Here is an 18,441-nt window from a genome sequence, read left to right on the forward strand (position 1 = left end):
GCTTTTCAGAAATTTTATAACTGAAACTGACAGTATATCCTCTCCCTATCAAGTACTATCAGATTTGCATAATGACTGTTCCTCAGAGCTCTAAGCATTGCAGTCTGACACACATACTGCTGGACTTCCCATCATTAATCAGTTTAATACCATGCATTGTTGGATCAAAACTCAATAAAAGATTGTGCGACTGCAAGTTCAGATCTGTGAGTGCTGAACAGAAGAGGGGGAAGAGAAAACTGCACATCAACATGTATGCATGGTCAGGCTGACTGTTTGTAACAGAAACAGAGTGAGGGTATCTTTAAAAGGGGCATTCAGTACCAGTCAGAAGTTCAGATATACTGATCATCAGCATGAAGTAATTCATTTTGGGATTTTAATGATTTATTTATACTGCTCCGTTGTCAAGACAACAAACTCTTTTGAGATAAAAAAAAAATGGAATTGGGGGCATAGGTTTAAATTGGTTGGGGATTTTCTCCATCAGGTTTGATAGAGTTTGTTTCATTGGTTTTCTTGCACAGAGACAACATTTAATTATAGTCCAGAAATTTCATTATGATTGATGCTATGCTATCCCTTATGAAAGTCATCCTCCTTCTACAAATTGCAAAAACAGTTTCCATGTGTGTTTAATGTTATTTTCTCTTTGGAACACATACATATGTTTTGGATTCAACCATCTGACCCAAACTGTCCCCCTTAAAATGAAAGAAAATTGGTCATATTGCTCAGGAACAACCCAGAAACTACAGTGACTTAAGCCTATTATAACATGGAGGACCTTGTCACTTTCACAAATGCATTCAACAGCAACAGAAAAACTATTTTTAAGCAAAGAAAAAGCTTTTGTTGATACTAATCAGGCATAATAACATTACAAAACCAATAGACCACTGTCAGACCAAAAATTACTAAGAGTGCATGATGTGCAATAATAGCTAAGTACAGAAGGAACCGAGAACAAATTGTAAGCACCTAACGGCCTTTCTACATTTAAATATTCATGAATCCGCCAACATTGAACAACAATGTTGCACAGACCAGGACTACAAGAAGAAAGCTTCTGCTCTACCAAAATCCATAAACAGTTCAGGAAAACAAAAGTCATGGCAGTGAAGTGTTTTTTCTGTGTAAGTAACAATATCTCTTATAAAACTGTGGTAATTATTCTGTTTATGATTATTGTTTTGTTTCAGTGCCAGGTTCTTTTAAAAATATTTTTTAGTTTGAAGCAGATTATGTAAATTGTTTTAATAATCATACAATGTGCCTCACTAAATGACACATGGTGACATTTGTCATGTTCAGACGTTTACTGACCAGCTGCCTTCTTGGTATATTCTTTCTGGCTTAAACTTTGAAAACAAGTCTGTTATATTCCAAAGGAGAGCCTAAACCACATTTGGGATATGTAATATATTAGTCTTTTATGGTCTAACAAATGATGTCTGGATTAATCATCCCAGTCATTTCTATACATCCTAGAATGTTAACAGTTTCATAAATAATTGTTATTTACCGAAAAGTTAAAGAAAATTAAAGAACACTAAAAGCCTCTGGTTAGAGAAGATGGGAAAGTAGAAAGTACATTGATACTGTAGAAACAGTATGTTCAAAAGAGAAACTCAAGAATTGATCCAATGAGTTTAGAAAGCTTTTGTCAATTCCCTATGTTTGGATTTTTGCAGTTGGGAGACATATCTATGACCTTTTACTCTTTAGATATCTGGCTAAAAAACAATCAAACACACTGATATAAATGCCTGTGAAACAAGAGCTTATTGTTCTGTCCTTGGACGGTAAAAACAACTAGTCAGCACTACAACCTTCTGGAAACTGACACATTGGTCAGTTCTCTTTCAGTAAGAAAGATACTGAGCAAAGCGTAAGCCAACCATGGCCTAAGTAGTGACTTTACCTGTTGGAGGATATTTACCCAGGTAGATCAGTGCTTACACACGCTTACACATGAGATTTTAGACTGAGCTATACGTTTGTCCATTTCACAGAATCCTTTTGTCAGTAAGACTTTAAGCTATACAAGCCCACAAGATTAGGAACTTTGTATCAGCTTCTCACCTATAAAACAATTTAGTTTAGTGTATGGAATTTGGTTGAAAGAAGGAGATGCTGTGTTTCTTAGTTTTGCAAGTTTTGTTTTGTATACGTAAGGATCAACTGACCTTCTGGGAATTAAAATTCAATGTTCTATTAGTGTCCCCAGTGATTAAATATTAGATCAGTGCTGCAACATCGCAGTACCACTTGCAGAAACTCAGCCTCAGAGTCATGAAGATTATGATGTGGAAGGTTATGTAAAAATAAAATAAAATGAGTGACAGCCTTGCTTAGCTCGTGATTAAATTGTGTGTGGTATAGTATCCAATGGTTAGGAAAACAAGACAGATACACAATGTTGTGATAAATGTGTGACAGTTTTGGGTTGCATGATTAACATGTTCATAAAAGCAGGTCGGGGGAAAATTATGGTGTGAGGGTTTATTGGTGTAGCCAAAAACAGCGACAGTGCTGTTTTGAATACTGTCATTAAAATCTGTTGTAAAATTGATGCTGGTTATGAAAACATGAGCTGAGAAGTATTAGAACAGTTTTCTGCATGAAGTGTACCTCTTCGTCTTTGTAGTGGTATGAGTCTCTCTACAGCAACAACTTTTGTTTAGATGAGTATCTACACTGAGTGACACCACAGCTTGTTTGCTCCATCTTTCAATGTGCACGTACGTTAGCAGTAACTTGATTATTGTCTAGTCCAATATAAGAATTTGACAGAACTTATATAAGTTATGCAAGAAAATTGTTTCAAAAGAAGAATATTTCACTGTATTTAAAACCCTTGCAAACAGTGTAGAAGTTAAAGAAGGAAGCACTACAAACTAACCCTAAAAAAATACCTTAACATCAAACATCCTCTTCACAAAAAAATTAATGCAACTAAGGAGTACGGGAAAACAAGAAAAGGAAAAAGCAGCTAGATATTTGGAACACTATTGATCCATAGAGATAAAACTTAACAGTGTCTGATTTAGCGAAAATTACTGAAATATTACACCACAAAGCCTGAACTACAAGCACACACAAAGGCTGGATCCAGAGCTGATGTCTGCTGCTGATGATAAAGATAATGTAAGCTGATTTCTAACTCAACAACCTTTCAACTGATTGTTATTGAATGTTTATCGATTTATGCATTGCTTAGATCGCCTTGTTCCTTGAACAATTTGTTTGAAATTGTTTGTTTATGAGTTCAGAAGTTTAAGGCCATTTGGAATCTGGAAACTACCTTGGTTATAATCAGACCATATAAAAGGGAAATATTTATATTGACAACTACTGTATCTGTGAGCTTTATATCAAAAAGCTGACAAACTCCTTTTTTTCATTCCTAGTTTATATCCACTAAAATTGTAGAACCTGGCTTTGCAAAAAGTAAACCTATAAAAGCCAAAATATCTTATTTTGAAGCATGTACGTAAGCTGTATTTTGATAGACTAAGAGAAGTCCTTTTAAATAACTACTTTAGTTCCCTTAGTCCTACAGAGGTTACTTTTACACAATTCTGATCTCTATTTAAAGTCATTTAATGTCATTTTTCTTGCGCAACACGCCAGATTTGGGAGTTTAGGGTTGAATCAAGGGTTGTGCCTGCTTTCATAGTTTCATGCTGACGTGCATTAATGTGGAAGCAGATGTATTACAGAGACTCCAAGCAGAACTTGCCCCTGCACTTCACAGATCCACTAAAGCAGCAACTGTTCTGTGGTTTATTTGGATATATGCAAATTTGGAGAGAGAAGAGAGAAAGGGATTAAAAAGAATTAAGGAGACTGGAGTCTGCTCATGCACACATACAGTAAAGATGCACTTAAAGGCAACAACAAACTGTCTTTATCGCTCTGAAATATTCATGGGGGAAACACATTAGATTGAAGGATAGGGATGGCCTTATTTTTTTATCTTTTTATCATTACCAACAAATCCTGTAAAAAGGCTAGATTCACTAATGGATTTATTGCTCTAAGTACTAAATGTGCAAAGTCTGATGTAGCTCAATTTACATTTATTCCACTCTTTTTCAAAAACGACATGTAATAAGGCCATGCGATGCAAACTGATAGGTTTATTAAGGTTTAATCAGCAATATATAAATAAAAGTACTCGCAATATTTGCATTTACATATATATCTGGCTAATATGAGTTTTCATTAAAATTACAATCAATTAAAAATATTAATTATACTGAAGACAGAAAAATCACCAGATATACCTGAGATGGGTTTTAGGCTTATTCAGAAAAACAAAAGACGGTTGTCAGTTTTTGAAGAAAAAGTATTATATAACCAAGTATTATATTACCAATTGTTAGAATGGCCCTTGGCAGCGTATTAAGGCAGGAGGCTTGAGGCAGAGAAAAGGTGCAGGCCCACTGGGTGTTTATTCACCAACACTGAAGACATACTGGTACAAGACCCTGTTACACAAGTCACACATGGTCACAGCTACAGCCACAAACTAAGAATAAAATACTCCAATCTCTTTCACAGTGTAATTTGTTCTTTCAACAATATTTAAAACAGCATTTTAAGTGTTCCAGCATACGTAATGAAGCTATTCATTACACCAATACATACCAAAACATAAACGGCTAAGTTTGTGCACAGTCATAAATGTGCATGTCTGAGTTAGCAAGTGTGTCACGCAAGCATTTGTGGTGGTAGAAAAGTAAAGAACTGTTCAAAATAGGTTTTTTTTTTGCGGCACTACTGCCCTTTAATTTATTTTTATTTTCTGAAAGTGAGCAGACAGGAAATGGGGATAGAGTGGGGGAAGACAAGCAGCAAGGTCAAGGGGCTGGGACTCGAACCTGTGTCATGAATTTAGTTGCCGTTGATGACCAGGGTAACTACAGTTAGCCACAAAAGCCAACAGCTATATTTCTCACCCTGCAATGCATTGAAACACTTGCTATATGTTCACAAAGGATGTGCAGAATGCATGGGATTTATGTAAAGTCATACAAACTGGCTGGCACTACGTTTCATGAACCTTGCAACCATTATAACTTAAGATCAGATACCGCTGATTTTTCTTATCAGGATTCTTAATTCTAATCATATTCAAATAAGTTGTGGAATTAAAAGCTTAAAATCAAAGTACTTGTTTTAGTGCAGTGTCTAATGGAAAACATTGCCACTAAGTAAATCAACTACTTTTGTAGCCTCTTGTGTTATGTTTAGTAGCACAAACCTACTGCCATTTTTATTTTTTTTTAATTGCAGTATCTGCATATTTCACACATGCAAACCTCAGGTCTATCAAAAAGGTTATCAAGGTTTTACCAAGCTGCTCAAGGAAGAGAGAGGGAAATAATCATTGAAAGTAAAAGAGACTGATATGATGCACAGTGTGCGTAAATTTAGCCCACTTGTCAGCCACCACTAGGAGGAATTTCTCTGTTTCACAACTGGCCACTGCAACTACAGAAACTCTGAATGGTGAATGAGACAGAGAGAGAGAAACAATGAAGACAGACACAGAAGCATCCAGGAGGGAGGGGAATTTTCAGGCACAGGAGTATACTGAGGTTTGTTGGGCAGCTGTAAGGATGTAAGGAGGCTGCACACTTTGAAAGGAATTACAAAGGCCATAAGGTTCGCTGCAGAGGGAGTGGGGTCATGGTAAAGAGAGCACTTGAGTTAGGAAGATTAAAGGAAAACTAAAAAAAAATGTTCTTGCTACTGTGATCAAAAATATACACTGAGCTAAAACAATGCACTGTTTTTTCTGCAAATTAAAAACAAAGAGGTAAAGAAGCTGTTTATACCTTTACATATTCAATAGCAACATCCAGGGTCATTTTTAAACTTATCAAAAGGAAGGGCTTTTCATATCACCTGTGATGCAGTTTACAATAGTTTAATGAATATCATCTGAAATTTTTGACCATGTTAATTTGTAAAATAGCTCAAGCTTAGTCAGATTGGATGGGAAATGTCTGTTCACACCCGTTTTAAAGTTTTACCACTGTTTCTCATTTGGATTTAGGTCTGGACTTTGGTTAGGCCATTCTAAGGTATGAATAGATTTTCTTTTATCTAAACCACTTCATTTTAACTCATTTTTGTTAAACCTACAACCAAACCTTATATATTTCACAAGTTCTAAACTGTTTTCTTCCAGGACTGTCCTCAATTTTTCTCCATTCAATCTTACCAATTCTGAGCAGCTTCCCTATCCTTGTTGAAGCACCCCGCAGCATAATGTTGCACCAAGGCTTCTTCACTGACCATCTGATTAACATTCTCCTTGCACATACATTTAGTTTAGCTGGATGTCCATGTCTTGGTAGGGATGCAGTTTTATCATACTTTTTTATTCCATTTTCAGGGGATAGATGAAACAGTGTTCCATCTGATTTTAAAAACCTAAGGATATGATGTCACATAACATAACCCTGCAATAAATGTATCCGTTTGTTGACTAATATTCTCTAACAAAGCTTTGCAGAGCAGCTGGATGTATACTGAGAATACATTACACACAAGTGGACTCTATTATTTATGTGACCTTCTGAACGCTACTGGTTGCACAACATTTGATTGAAGGGTATCATATGAAATGTGTCTCAATACCAATATCCCACTTTCATACATGTTTGTGGCAAAATCTGAAAAAGTTCAAAGGAAATTCGTACTTTTTCAGATTAGGCTGTATCTTTACATCAATATATAATAGAAAATTAAAACCTAAAATCTATCAAAAAACCTGACTAATAGGGAAATTATGTATTTTAAAAAATAAAGTACACCAAAGGATACAAGGACATAAGAGGATTTCAGGAACCCACAGTAATAAAATAAAAGTAACAAACATTAATTGCAAAATCAAAAGAAATCCAAAATTCTCTATACTACCCTTCTAATTTTAACAAGGCTCATCTCAAACCAAAGAAACGTCAATCAAAGGGCTGTGGGATACAAGGGCATCAGCTCTTATAGAGATGAACACCCTGAGACTAGAAGTGTAAAAGGATTGTTCCATGGCTAATAGGAAGAAGAAAACAAAGTGCTTAGATTTAGATTATCTTATTTTGCACATCACAGTGGCTGTGTATGTCTGTTATTACATCCAGTGTTCAAGACATGGTTACAGAAAATTGCAGACACACTTGACCCTCAATCTGACTAGTTTTGATTAATTTCTTCTAAACGCTGTTCGCACAATTGAGGCTTATCTTTGTGTTTGTGCCAAGGAAACAGGGTGAAATTACCTACAGGTTTAGTTGATGTGCTCTGTCAAGAACCTCACAAGACATAAATGTGACAGAATTCTACAAACAGCTCATGTAAGTCAAATTCACACTCTGCATGCAAAACCCCGAACACATGAGAGGGTGATGCAAAGCAACAACAACATGTCAAAATACATTTCAGTATCAGAAAAAAAGGTAGTCTGAGTGGAGTGTGGAGTCATACTGGGAGAGACATGGCAGCAACCTTCACTGCAGTGGAGGACAGCGTGTGTGTTTGGAAAAGCATGGAATAATTGTTTTTCTTCAGATTATTTATGGGTGACAGCACTATTGCGTGAAACTGTGTGCTTACATTACTCCTCCACTTTCCCAATAGAAATGAGTCCCAATACAGCAGCTGTCTCCGTGTTCCTCCTCCAGTTATTCACTCTTGAGGTGTCATGTTGCCACACTCTGTTGCAGGCTAATTACCTGTGTCGCTTGGGAAAAAGATGAGGAGGAGATCCCCGAGCAGAAGTGACAGGTGTCTTAGTCCCTCTGTAAACTGCCATAACCTCTCGCTGCCCCTCCCCCCACCCCCACCCCCGCCCCTGCCCCAAAACCCCTGAGTATGCCACAAGTGTCAGCATAATTAAAAATTATTTCAAGGCTACTTCATTCTTGACATCAATTCCAATAAAGCCAGAATGGTAAAGGAAAGTGTACTTATAGGCTCCTTCTGTTACCACCTTTTTATTGTGTGAATGCTGAAGGCATTTTTTTTTTTTTTGCTCCCATTGAAATGAATGGGAAACCTCAAAAATTCTGCAAAAACTTCACTGTTTTTGCCATTTAACTACTTCTGCATACTTTCAGCTAGAAACACCATTCAACTTTTAAAATGCTTTCACAACCTTCTGCTATTACTGTTTAATTCAACTTTTTGATATCTTTTACAGTTTTTCTACAATTTGGATTCAAACTTTATTATAATTTTTTCAGATTTTCAGTTTTATAATGTAATCCAATGATGGAATGTTTGTGTTGCTAGAGCGTACACTCTAAGTTTTTGAATAACCTGAAAAAGAAATAACAAACTCTCTTCACTCGCTTAATTTTCACTCTACTGGCACAAATTATGTATTAAAACGTAGGATGCTCTTTCGCAATTCAGAAAATGTCACCCTCATTGATGTGGGACAAAGAGTTTTCCGGCAACATGCCCCAAAGCAACGCAAAGTCAACACACCCTGTATAGGAAATCTATAGGAATTTCAGAAAAAATCTGGGCAAAAAATCCTTAAACTCACGTTTTTGAATCGCCGCCTCTTGTAAACCATTCGAGGTAGAGACATGAGCCTTCTGGAGATTTATCTTCAGACCTTGCTGGCACAGTGAAGGAATTGTTTTAATACCTTTTATCATTTTGTCATAAAAAAGGTTTGTTTATGAGTACCAAATCTGTCCTTCCGAAAATCGCATAGAATTGAAAAATTTCAAAATTATCCACTTTTCTACACTGTCATATCTCCTACACGGATTTATGTAGACACACGAAAATCTCCAGGATTGTTCATCGATCCCTGCTGATACCTATGGTGTAAAAATAGTTTTGATACCTTTTATCATTTTCTCGTGAAGTAGGTTTGTTTGAGAGTGAAAAATTCACCTTCACTCGGGTTAAAAATGGTCAAAATAATCCACTTTTTCACAGGGTCACACCTCCCAGACAGATTTTTGTAGAAACCTGAGAAGCTTCATGATTATTTAGCAAGATCTGCTGATTCATACGCTGCATGAATCTAATCGATAGCCCTTATAGTTTCCGAGTTATTAGACGTTGTCGAGAGCATGTTCAGGCATTTTTGTGTTTTTCTCAATTTTTCCCTTTCTTTTCACCTAGTGTTTTGCCTTTAATATTATATTTTCAAGAAAAAAGTGTTAACATTTTCATTTCCCTGTCTGTTCTGAGAAAAACGGTCCAAGAATGACGTCGATAGCCCTTACGATTTCTGAGTTATGGGCGGTAGTCCGGGAGCCATCACCTCCATGTTAAAAGCCCAGGCCACAAGGGGACGATAGTGAGGTGCTGCATTAGAAATGCTGCAGGTGTCAAGTTACACTGACACTCTTTGCTGATTGGCTGATTCATTCCTCACTGTTCTATTTATAGCTCTGTGTATCTCCTACTGTCTATGTCTGTATATGATTCTGCCTTTCTTCTCTCCCTGTCTCCAACTCAGACACACACGAGAGCCTTGACACACACACACATACATACATCCCTGTTTTACTGTCTTTGTGAGGAGTTTGCATTGACTTCCATTCATTTCATTCGTTTCTATGGCCTAAACCTGACCCGACCCCTAACCCTTTGACCGTCTTCATAGAAAGCAACGACATGGCGGCCATTTTGTGTCAAGTACTTAAAAAGCATGTACTGCTGTTCCAACAGCTAGACAACAGTGATTAAATTTAAAATGCAATTTCATAGAGTTTTGCATATAGGCTGTTAGCACATCAGAACCTGGAACAAATCTCTATCTGAACCAGACCCAAACTCAATTGAAACCAAGAGGAAATATTCATCAGAACCAGTTAGGAACCTTCCATCAGAACCAGGTCCAAAATCTGTCAGAACCAGGTAAAAACCTCTATCAGAACAACATACAATATCCATCAGAACCTGGAACAAATCTCCATCAGAACCAGATCCAAACTCCATCAGAACCAAGAGGAAAGCTCCATCAAAACCAGTTAGAAAACCTCCATAAGAACCACGTCCACAATCCATCAGAATCAGATGGAAACTCTATCAGAACCAGGACAAAACGTCCATTAGAACCAGAAATAAATCTCTATCAGAACTTGGTACAAATCTTCATCAGAACCATGTACAAACCTCCATCTGAACCAGGTCCAAAGTCTATCAGAACCAGGTCAAACCTATCAGAACCAGGAAGAAAACTCCACCAGAGCCAGGTCCAAATCTCCTTCAGAATCAGGAGGTCCCTTCCATCAGAACCAGGTCCAACATTCATCAGAACCAGACCCAAACTCCATCAGAAGCTGGAGGAATTCTTCATTAGAACTAGGCCCAAACTCTATCAGAACCAGGAGGAATTATCCATCAGGACCAGTTAGGCACCCATTATCAGAACCAGGTCCAAACTAAATCAGAACCAGAAAGAAAGCTCTATCAGAACCCTTTCCAAATCCATCAGAACCTGGAGCAAATCTCCACCAGTACTGGACCCAAACTCCCTCAGAATTAGTTAGGAACCCTCCATCAGAACCAGACCCAAACTCCATCAGAACCAGGACCAAATCTCCATCAGAACCAGGCCCAAACTCTATCAGAACCAGGAGGAATTATCCATCAGGACCAGTTAGGCACCCACTATCAGAACCAGGTCCAAACTCAATCAGAGCCAGAAAAAAAGCTCTATCAGAACCCTTTCCAAAATCCATCAGAACCAGGAACAAATCTCCATCAGTACCAGACCCAAACTCCCTCAGAACCAGTTAGGAACCCTCCATCAGAAGCAGACCAACTCCATCAAAACCAGGAACAAATATCCATCAGAACCAGACCCAAACTCCATCAGAACCAGGAGGAATTCTACATGAGGACCAGTTAGTCACCCATTATCAGAACTAGGTCCAAACTCAATCAGAACCAGAAAGAAACCTCTATAAGAACCAGTTCCAAAATCTATCAGAACCTGGAAGAAATCCTAATCACCTGGTCCCAACTCCACCAGAAGCTGGCAAAAATCTCCATAAGAACCTTGAACAATTCTACACCAGAACCATGTACAAGCATCCATCAGAAATGGGTCAAAATTCTGTCAGAACCAGGTACAAATCTTCATCAGATCAAGGAGGAACCCTCTATCAGAATCAGGAACAAAACCCCAATCAGAATCTCTATCAGAACCAGAATGAAACCACTACTCTGTGACTTATGATGATAAGACCATCTTCATAGGTCCCAGTGGAGCATCAAAACAGCGACCATTTGATGTCAGCTACTTAAACAGCTTCTACTGCTGAACAACACCTGAACAAGAGTGAACAATTTTAAAGGGCAATTTCATAGACTTTCAGCTGACATTCTGCTGTCAACCTTAGCCACTTTCTGCCAGCTTTCAACATGAGTTTAGCATTTCTGTTTTCTTCTAATTCATTAAATTTTAGCAGATTGTGTGAGGTCAATTTCAGCTTGTTTCTGTAAGCTTTCAGCTAAAAAATTCAGCTTTCAGCATTCACACTGTTGTTTCGCAGGAAATGCAAATTTTTCTAGTTCATGAATTACTATTCTTCTCATGACTCAACCATCTTGCAAGAGACGCTGGTACATGAAATTGCTCAATTTTTAAACAAATACCAGAACTTTGTCTTTAAATCTGACATTACAACCCAGATCTAGGGAACACCAACAGTGAGGGCTGGGAACAATGGCTAAAGCAGGATAGGTTTTTGGTTCTGGACTTAAATTGTGCAAAAATGAAACTCAAAATACAGTGCTATGAAAAAGCGCTTATGCCCTTACAGATTTCTTCTTTTTTTGTTTTTTTACCTCACACATTTCTGGCCAATCATGATTCAGGATTGCAGGTGGTATCTTCTTTGATGCATTTGTGTTGGTGCAATCCTGAAATCCTACTTCCTTTATATCATTTTACTACATCAATGAATGAATAAATAATTCATTTATAAATCACGTTTCCAAGACACGTCCAGTGTACTGTACAAGATATAAAGATCATGAAAATCTAAATTAATGTGCATAAGAACAAAAAGCAGGAGCAGAAATGCAATGAAACCTAAAAAACATTTAAAAAAATACCAACATGCAAAGACAGATAAGTATTTCTGCTTGTGTGCTTCTTGCCAAATGCCTGGCTAAGTCTTACTGATATTTAAAAGAAACCCATGATTCAACCAAATGCATCTGTGGAGACACGTTGTTCCACCCCCTGAAGTCACAACCCAAAAAGCTTAATCTCCTTAAGTTTTCAGTCTTGTATGGGAAATGACTAACATAATCTTTATGTAGAAAATGAATAGACAGAAACTCTATGTTTAGTCTGGGGATTAGACAGATAAACTTGTGCCAGACTATTCAGTGCTTTTAGTCTAAGCACCTACATTTTAAAATGAACTCTATACTCCACAAGAAGCTTGTGCAATACACATAAATCAGGAGTTACAAGAGCTGGCATGTTAGAATGTTTAAATAACTTTGCAGCAGCATTTTGTATGACTCGCATATTTTTTAGTGATGTGTTTTGATAGTATGTTGAACAATGCATTAAAATTGCAAAGAAGCAAAAACAAAGAATTTTTGGATTGACCAATATTTGCCAACTAAACTGTCATCCAAAATGTTTTTGTAATTAAATCATCTCCGCAAGTTTAAAATAAGATACTAATAAGCCTTAATATATTATATCACAGTGTTAAATAGTCTAATTTAATTTTCCATATTTAACTGAAATAGTATAACGTAGATATGTTGACCAGTTGCAGTGCTTTAAACCACCATTTATCACCTTACAGATTACTTCCGGTTTTTGTTTTTTATCATACTCAGATGTTTCAAGTCAAGCAAATTTCAATATCAGACAAAGATAACCTGGAAAAGTAAAAAAAGTAGTTTTTAAAAGGTGATTTCACCTATTACAAGAAAAAAGCTACACAAACCAACCTGTCCCTATGTGAAAGTATAAAAATAACTATTTTAACAGCCTTTTTTGGTTCAATCTCACTACACACACCAAACCCAATACAAGTCTGACCTGTAAAATGTAGAAATTCCTTGAAAATACACCTGTCTGACAACATAAAGTAAGTTAAAATATCTTAAAAAGCATCACATCATATTGGATCTAAAAACATTCAAGAACAGATGAGAAACAACATTTTGATGTCTGTCAGTCTAGAGAGGGTTAAAAAGTATTTTCTAAGGCCTTGAAACTCCAACGAATCACAGTCAGAGCCATTATCCACAAATAGAGAGAACAAGGAACTGAGTTGAACCTTTCCAGAAGTGGCTGGCCTACCGCAATAATGTCTATAAGTGCAGTGACAACTCATATAGGAAGTTAGTAAACAATCCAGAACAACATATAAAGCACAGAAGTTGAATTAATAGGCCAAAATCCCCTCCTTGTAACAGTTCCAAGGCAAAAAACCCCTTTTAATGAAAAAGAACAAAACAGAACCATCATACATTTCATTTCCCAGAAAAAAAACAAAAAACATTTTGATCAAACTAACATCAATTCAAAGAAGGATCATTGTCCTGACAGTCAAACATGGTTGTAGAAGGATGATGATCTAGGTAAGGTCTGCTCCTTCAGGACCTGTACAACTTGCTGTAATTGATCAACCACTAAGTTCTGTTCTATCAGAAGATCCTGCGGGGGAAAGACCACCAATCCGTCTTCAACCTAAGCATACCTGGGATATATTGAAGGATAAGTTGGAGACAAGTTGCTAAAAAAATGTATGTTTTGGAGTGGCCTGGTCGACGTCTGGATTTAAATCTGAAAATCATATAAAAACCTCTCCATTGTGGCTGAATTAAAATAATTTTCCCTCTACGCTCAAAAAACAGGGCAAATATACTTCCACTGCAATGAAAAAAACATGTTACTTGTTATAACAAACACTTAATGGCATTTGTTGGCCAAACCAGTATTTGGTTTAGAGGGCAGCAACTTTTCCCATAGAGCCAGGTTAGTTTTATATATTTTCCCCCTCTCTACATTAAACCATCAAGTGGAAACTGATCTCTGTACTCACTAAGATTATCTTTGTGTAATGTTAATATTTGTTTGAAAATCATAAATGTTTAAGTATGACAAAAAATAAAAGAAATTTGTAAGAGAGCAAATACATATTCACAGCAGTTAACATCTGACATCCTTTAACTCTCTTAAATGTAACAGTTGTCCAGCCCTTTGAACTTGAGGCCGTTGATGGTTTTCCACAATATCAAGATATAACAAATTTTAGAAATAAAATTGTTTTTCCAAAACTGTAAGTGCACCTATTGGACGCCCAGTGAATAAACTCCTTTAAGCAGAAAAAAAGGTTTTTTAGGACATGAGCTAAGTGATTTGTTCTGGTAGGGAAGCAAAGAGACGGCAACAGCCAAAGAGACCTCTTAGAGGATACGCCTCTGTGGCTGAACGTCGCCAATCAGAGGCAATTACTGTATGTTATGCAGTACAACAGGTTGACACCAACTATAAATAAATTCCCAGCATGGACAATCTGTATGAGAGGGGCCGCTGCCCTTGTCAATACTTCTGTTTACATCAGCAGCTCGTCCAGTGATATCAAGCTTCTTTTCAATGCCTGGGTAGAAAGGCGAAGGGTAGGATGTAAATAGACACAAGCCTGAGGGGATTGTGTGGGAACACAAGCCACGTAACGATCTGTCAATTTAATAGCATGTACGAAAGTAAGAGTATAGATGGAGTGAAATGTTTTCTTCTTCTGCTCATTAATAGCCACAGAAATTAGATTTATAGTTGTTTGGTGCCTGTCATTAACTGGCTGTAAATAAATAGGCATGTGTATACCGGGTTGTATATTTGATCCAGAAGTGTGGTCAGTCTGTAAGAATCATTTTCAGTAGTTAGAGCCATCTGTCAGATTTGCTGAAAGGCTGAATCTTTCATTTGGTGCTGAGTGGAATCCAATATAAGCCTGAATGTTGTGCTGTAACACCTCCATAAAAAAAAAAATAATGTCTGAACTATTTTTGCCTCTGCACACAAAAAAGGAACTGTAAAAGAGTAAGTCCTAACCTTCAAAGTTGTGTCATTTACTAAGAAATGTTGTTGCTTTTCAGTCGGAGACAGGTTGTTGGGATTCAATACACAGCGACACCTATTATTGGAATAAATAATGCCATGGCCAGCAGAAGCATTCCCACCAAGCCTTTCCCACCAGGTTTGTCTAACTAGAACCGGCTTATCAAAGCCGCTTTTCTTCATGGCCTGAAATTTGGGATCAGAGGGCAGCAATAATTCCTCCATGCCCATGTCCCTTTGCTACAGCATTGGAAAAAGTCCCCAATAACCAGGAAACCTTGTTACCAACCCCTGTGCTGCAGAAGCAAATCCTGATTTGTAAACAGACATTTTTCTTGACTGGCCAGCATGAAGCCAGGGCAGCTCTGAAAGATTACTTATTAGATCTCCCAGGCAAGACTAGACCTGTCTGCCCCTTGTCTTTTGCACCCATTACAGTGTCACAGGTAAATAGTGATTTTTTTTTTAATTATTATATTCCAAATCTGCTGGTCTGACTTAAATGCACATAAGAATGTCCACTGGCATTACCATGTTTATAATGACTAATGACAGGCCCGTTTTTACTCAGAAGTCAGTGGGTTGCAACAGGCATGAGGTGCAGAACCAGAAGAACAGCTTTAAGGCTTAAACAGCTTTCTGCTGAGGAAGAATTTAACAGTGTCTGCAGCCAAAGACACAATGTGCAGGTAAAGATCTTCAGTTAGGCTCCCCAGGGTTGAGTTTCTCCAGCATGAAGAAACAGGTAATAGGCTTACAGAAAATACCTGATGAATCTAACTTTTAAAACAGAGTAGTTCCACAACAATGGGATGGTAATGATTTGGCTTACCCATGCAGTTCTTTGAGAGAAACCGAGATTTTGACTATATGTCCAAGCACATGGAGAGCAGTAAGAATGTCGGCCCATTGCACCATCTCACCCAGAGGACCTCCCTTCAGTACCTTAGGACTGAAAACATCTCCAGACTCCTCCGTCAGAAAGCCAACATGGACTAGAATCTGAAGAAAAAAGTAAGAAAAATTAAAGCCACTAAAAGTTTAGTTCATGCAGATCACAGGGTTCCAATACATTTTCATGCTCCTTCTTTTTCCAGGCCCAAAACTTCCAGAGTTCCTAATACCTTCTAGGTTACCTTGAAAGTAAAAATAACTACATTTAAGGGATGGAGGAGCAGATATATGGATGGGTGGACGGAAGAAAGCAAAGATGGATGGATGGATGGATGGATGGATGGATGGATGGATGGATGGATGGATGGATGGATGGATGGATGGATGGATGGATGGATGGATGGATGGATGGATGGTGGAACTTTAAAACAAGGAATAAAACAAAATCTTTCCATGCCTAATTTTCTTTTTTATACCCATCCGGACCAGGGAATTTCAATTCTAGGTGTTTCCAAACTGTGTGGGAACTGAGAGATAACATACTGTAGTTAAAATACTTCTGGTCTGTTTTGAAGGATGGAAAACAACCTATCCCCACAGTTTCTTTTCTCAAGTTACAGACTCTCAAACAGATTAGGGTCCAACTGAATTACGTTATCAAGCACTTGTTCCAATTAATTATCTAAGAGAAGCAAAAAAGAAGATAGATAACTTTTTCCGTCAAACTCCAAGAAAACACAATCAACTCTGCATGAATCTAAATAAAAAATGACCCCTGGTGTGCTAATTTCTTCACAGAGCAACATGAGTAGTTTAATTGCTGATGGGGAAGAATGCAATTCCTTGCCTGTTAAATATTAATGAAATTAAACTCTTCAACAGATGTTAGCACCTCTTTTTTTTTAGTCCCGCCTCACATTTGTTTCAGACAAATCTTTTGTAAAAAGAGTTACAAGGAATGTTCTCTTTTCGCTTGCATATTAAGCCCAAATTACGCACGTCTCGCAGCTCATGAGCAGCCAACATTAGTAACTGCCACAACAGCAGTACAAAACACAGAGGCGAACAGGGTTTTATCATCAGAAGACGAACAATATTTGCATTTTATTGTTCAGTTGTTGGCAAGTACACCATCCTCCACATTTTCTGGCTTCACTGATGGGTAAAACAAATCCTTAAACAAGAATGAATTTTAAATGTAGTAGGACAATCACACATCAATATTTTAAAACAATCTAAACTCTGAATATATTTATTCATTGAGGAAGATATATTGTTTGTTAACTAAATTATCCCTAAGAATTCCTTTAACTTAAATTTTTTTATGTTTACAATTTTTTATTTTTGTTTATTGATCTTTATGGTTCTAAAAGAGATAAAGAAAAGAGGCTCAAACTTCAAAGATCATCATTAAAGAACTGCAAAACATTATTCTGTGCCTGGTTGTGCTACTGTAATACAGTATGAATTTTTTAAAGGTTATTAACACATCTTTACCAGGCGTAATAAGAGTTGTACCAGAGTTGCCAAAAATGTCACAGACAAAGGAAAATGGGTGCAAAATTATTTTTAATAAGAGGGAATAGAAGTATGGGAAGGAGGAGAAACACTAATTCCAAATACAGATGAAAATCAAAATATTTCATGAATTTAAGAAAACAGCCAATCTTTTTTACCCACACAATCCAACGTTAAATTAAACTCAACTAAACTTTTCTTGTATAAGATCGATTTGTATTGCTAAAATCATACTGTTCAGAAAGGAGACAGATCTTGTGTCTCAGAAATAGTACTGGTGAAAAATTACTACATTAACCCAAAAGCAAAAGCAAACACTTTGTTGATATACTGACTGAAAATGTTAAGTGAGTGTCATTATCAGTTAAACAAATCCGGTGCAAGTATTGGCTAAAATGCCATCTAAAGAGGAAGAAACCATCACTTCTACAGCAGTATAAAAAAAATAAATGCATGAAGCTTGCCAGCTTGAGAGCACCATCACAACTGGGAAGTACAGGGCTAGTAGTGTCATCTTTTGGGTGTATTTTACTGCAGGACCGACTGGTGCACTTCACAGTGTAGATGGAATCATGAGGAAAGAACATTATGTAGAAATAATGAAGCAACATCTCAAGACATCAGCCAGGAAGCTAAGCTGGAGCACAAACAGGTATTCCAAATGGATAATAACCCTAAACATACCACTAGATTAGTTAAGTGGCTGAAGGACAACAAAGTCAATGTTTTGTAACATATCTTTTTCATACTGTATATGTAAACATCTGATTACAATCATATTCTTACTAGTCAAGTTTAATTTGAGATATCAAAAAAACTTAGTTTGAAACCTATTCTAGGTGTTGCTTTTATCAATTTAACAAGAAATTAATATTGACATCTTACCTGAAATCCAGGCTAATCAATAAATGTAAAAATAAAAATAAAACATAAAAAAATCA

General features: G+C 37.0%; 1 protein-coding gene across 3 annotated transcripts in view; it reads right to left on the reverse strand.

Annotated features, from left to right (window-relative positions):
- LOC124862546 (alpha-1,6-mannosylglycoprotein 6-beta-N-acetylglucosaminyltransferase B-like) overlaps positions 1-18,441 on the reverse strand; it is a 108,716-nt gene that overhangs the window by 30,390 nt on the left and 59,885 nt on the right. For all 3 annotated transcript variants that reach the window (XM_047356525.1, XM_047356523.1, XM_047356526.1), the window contains one exon: positions 15,921-16,090. In XM_047356525.1, coding sequence (XP_047212481.1) covers positions 15,921-16,090 — 170 coding nt within the window. The remainder of the gene's footprint in view (positions 1-15,920; positions 16,091-18,441) is intronic.

Source organism: Girardinichthys multiradiatus, chromosome X (genome assembly GCF_021462225.1).
Source record: "Girardinichthys multiradiatus isolate DD_20200921_A chromosome X, DD_fGirMul_XY1, whole genome shotgun sequence".
Taxonomy (NCBI): Eukaryota; Metazoa; Chordata; class Actinopteri; order Cyprinodontiformes; family Goodeidae; genus Girardinichthys; species Girardinichthys multiradiatus.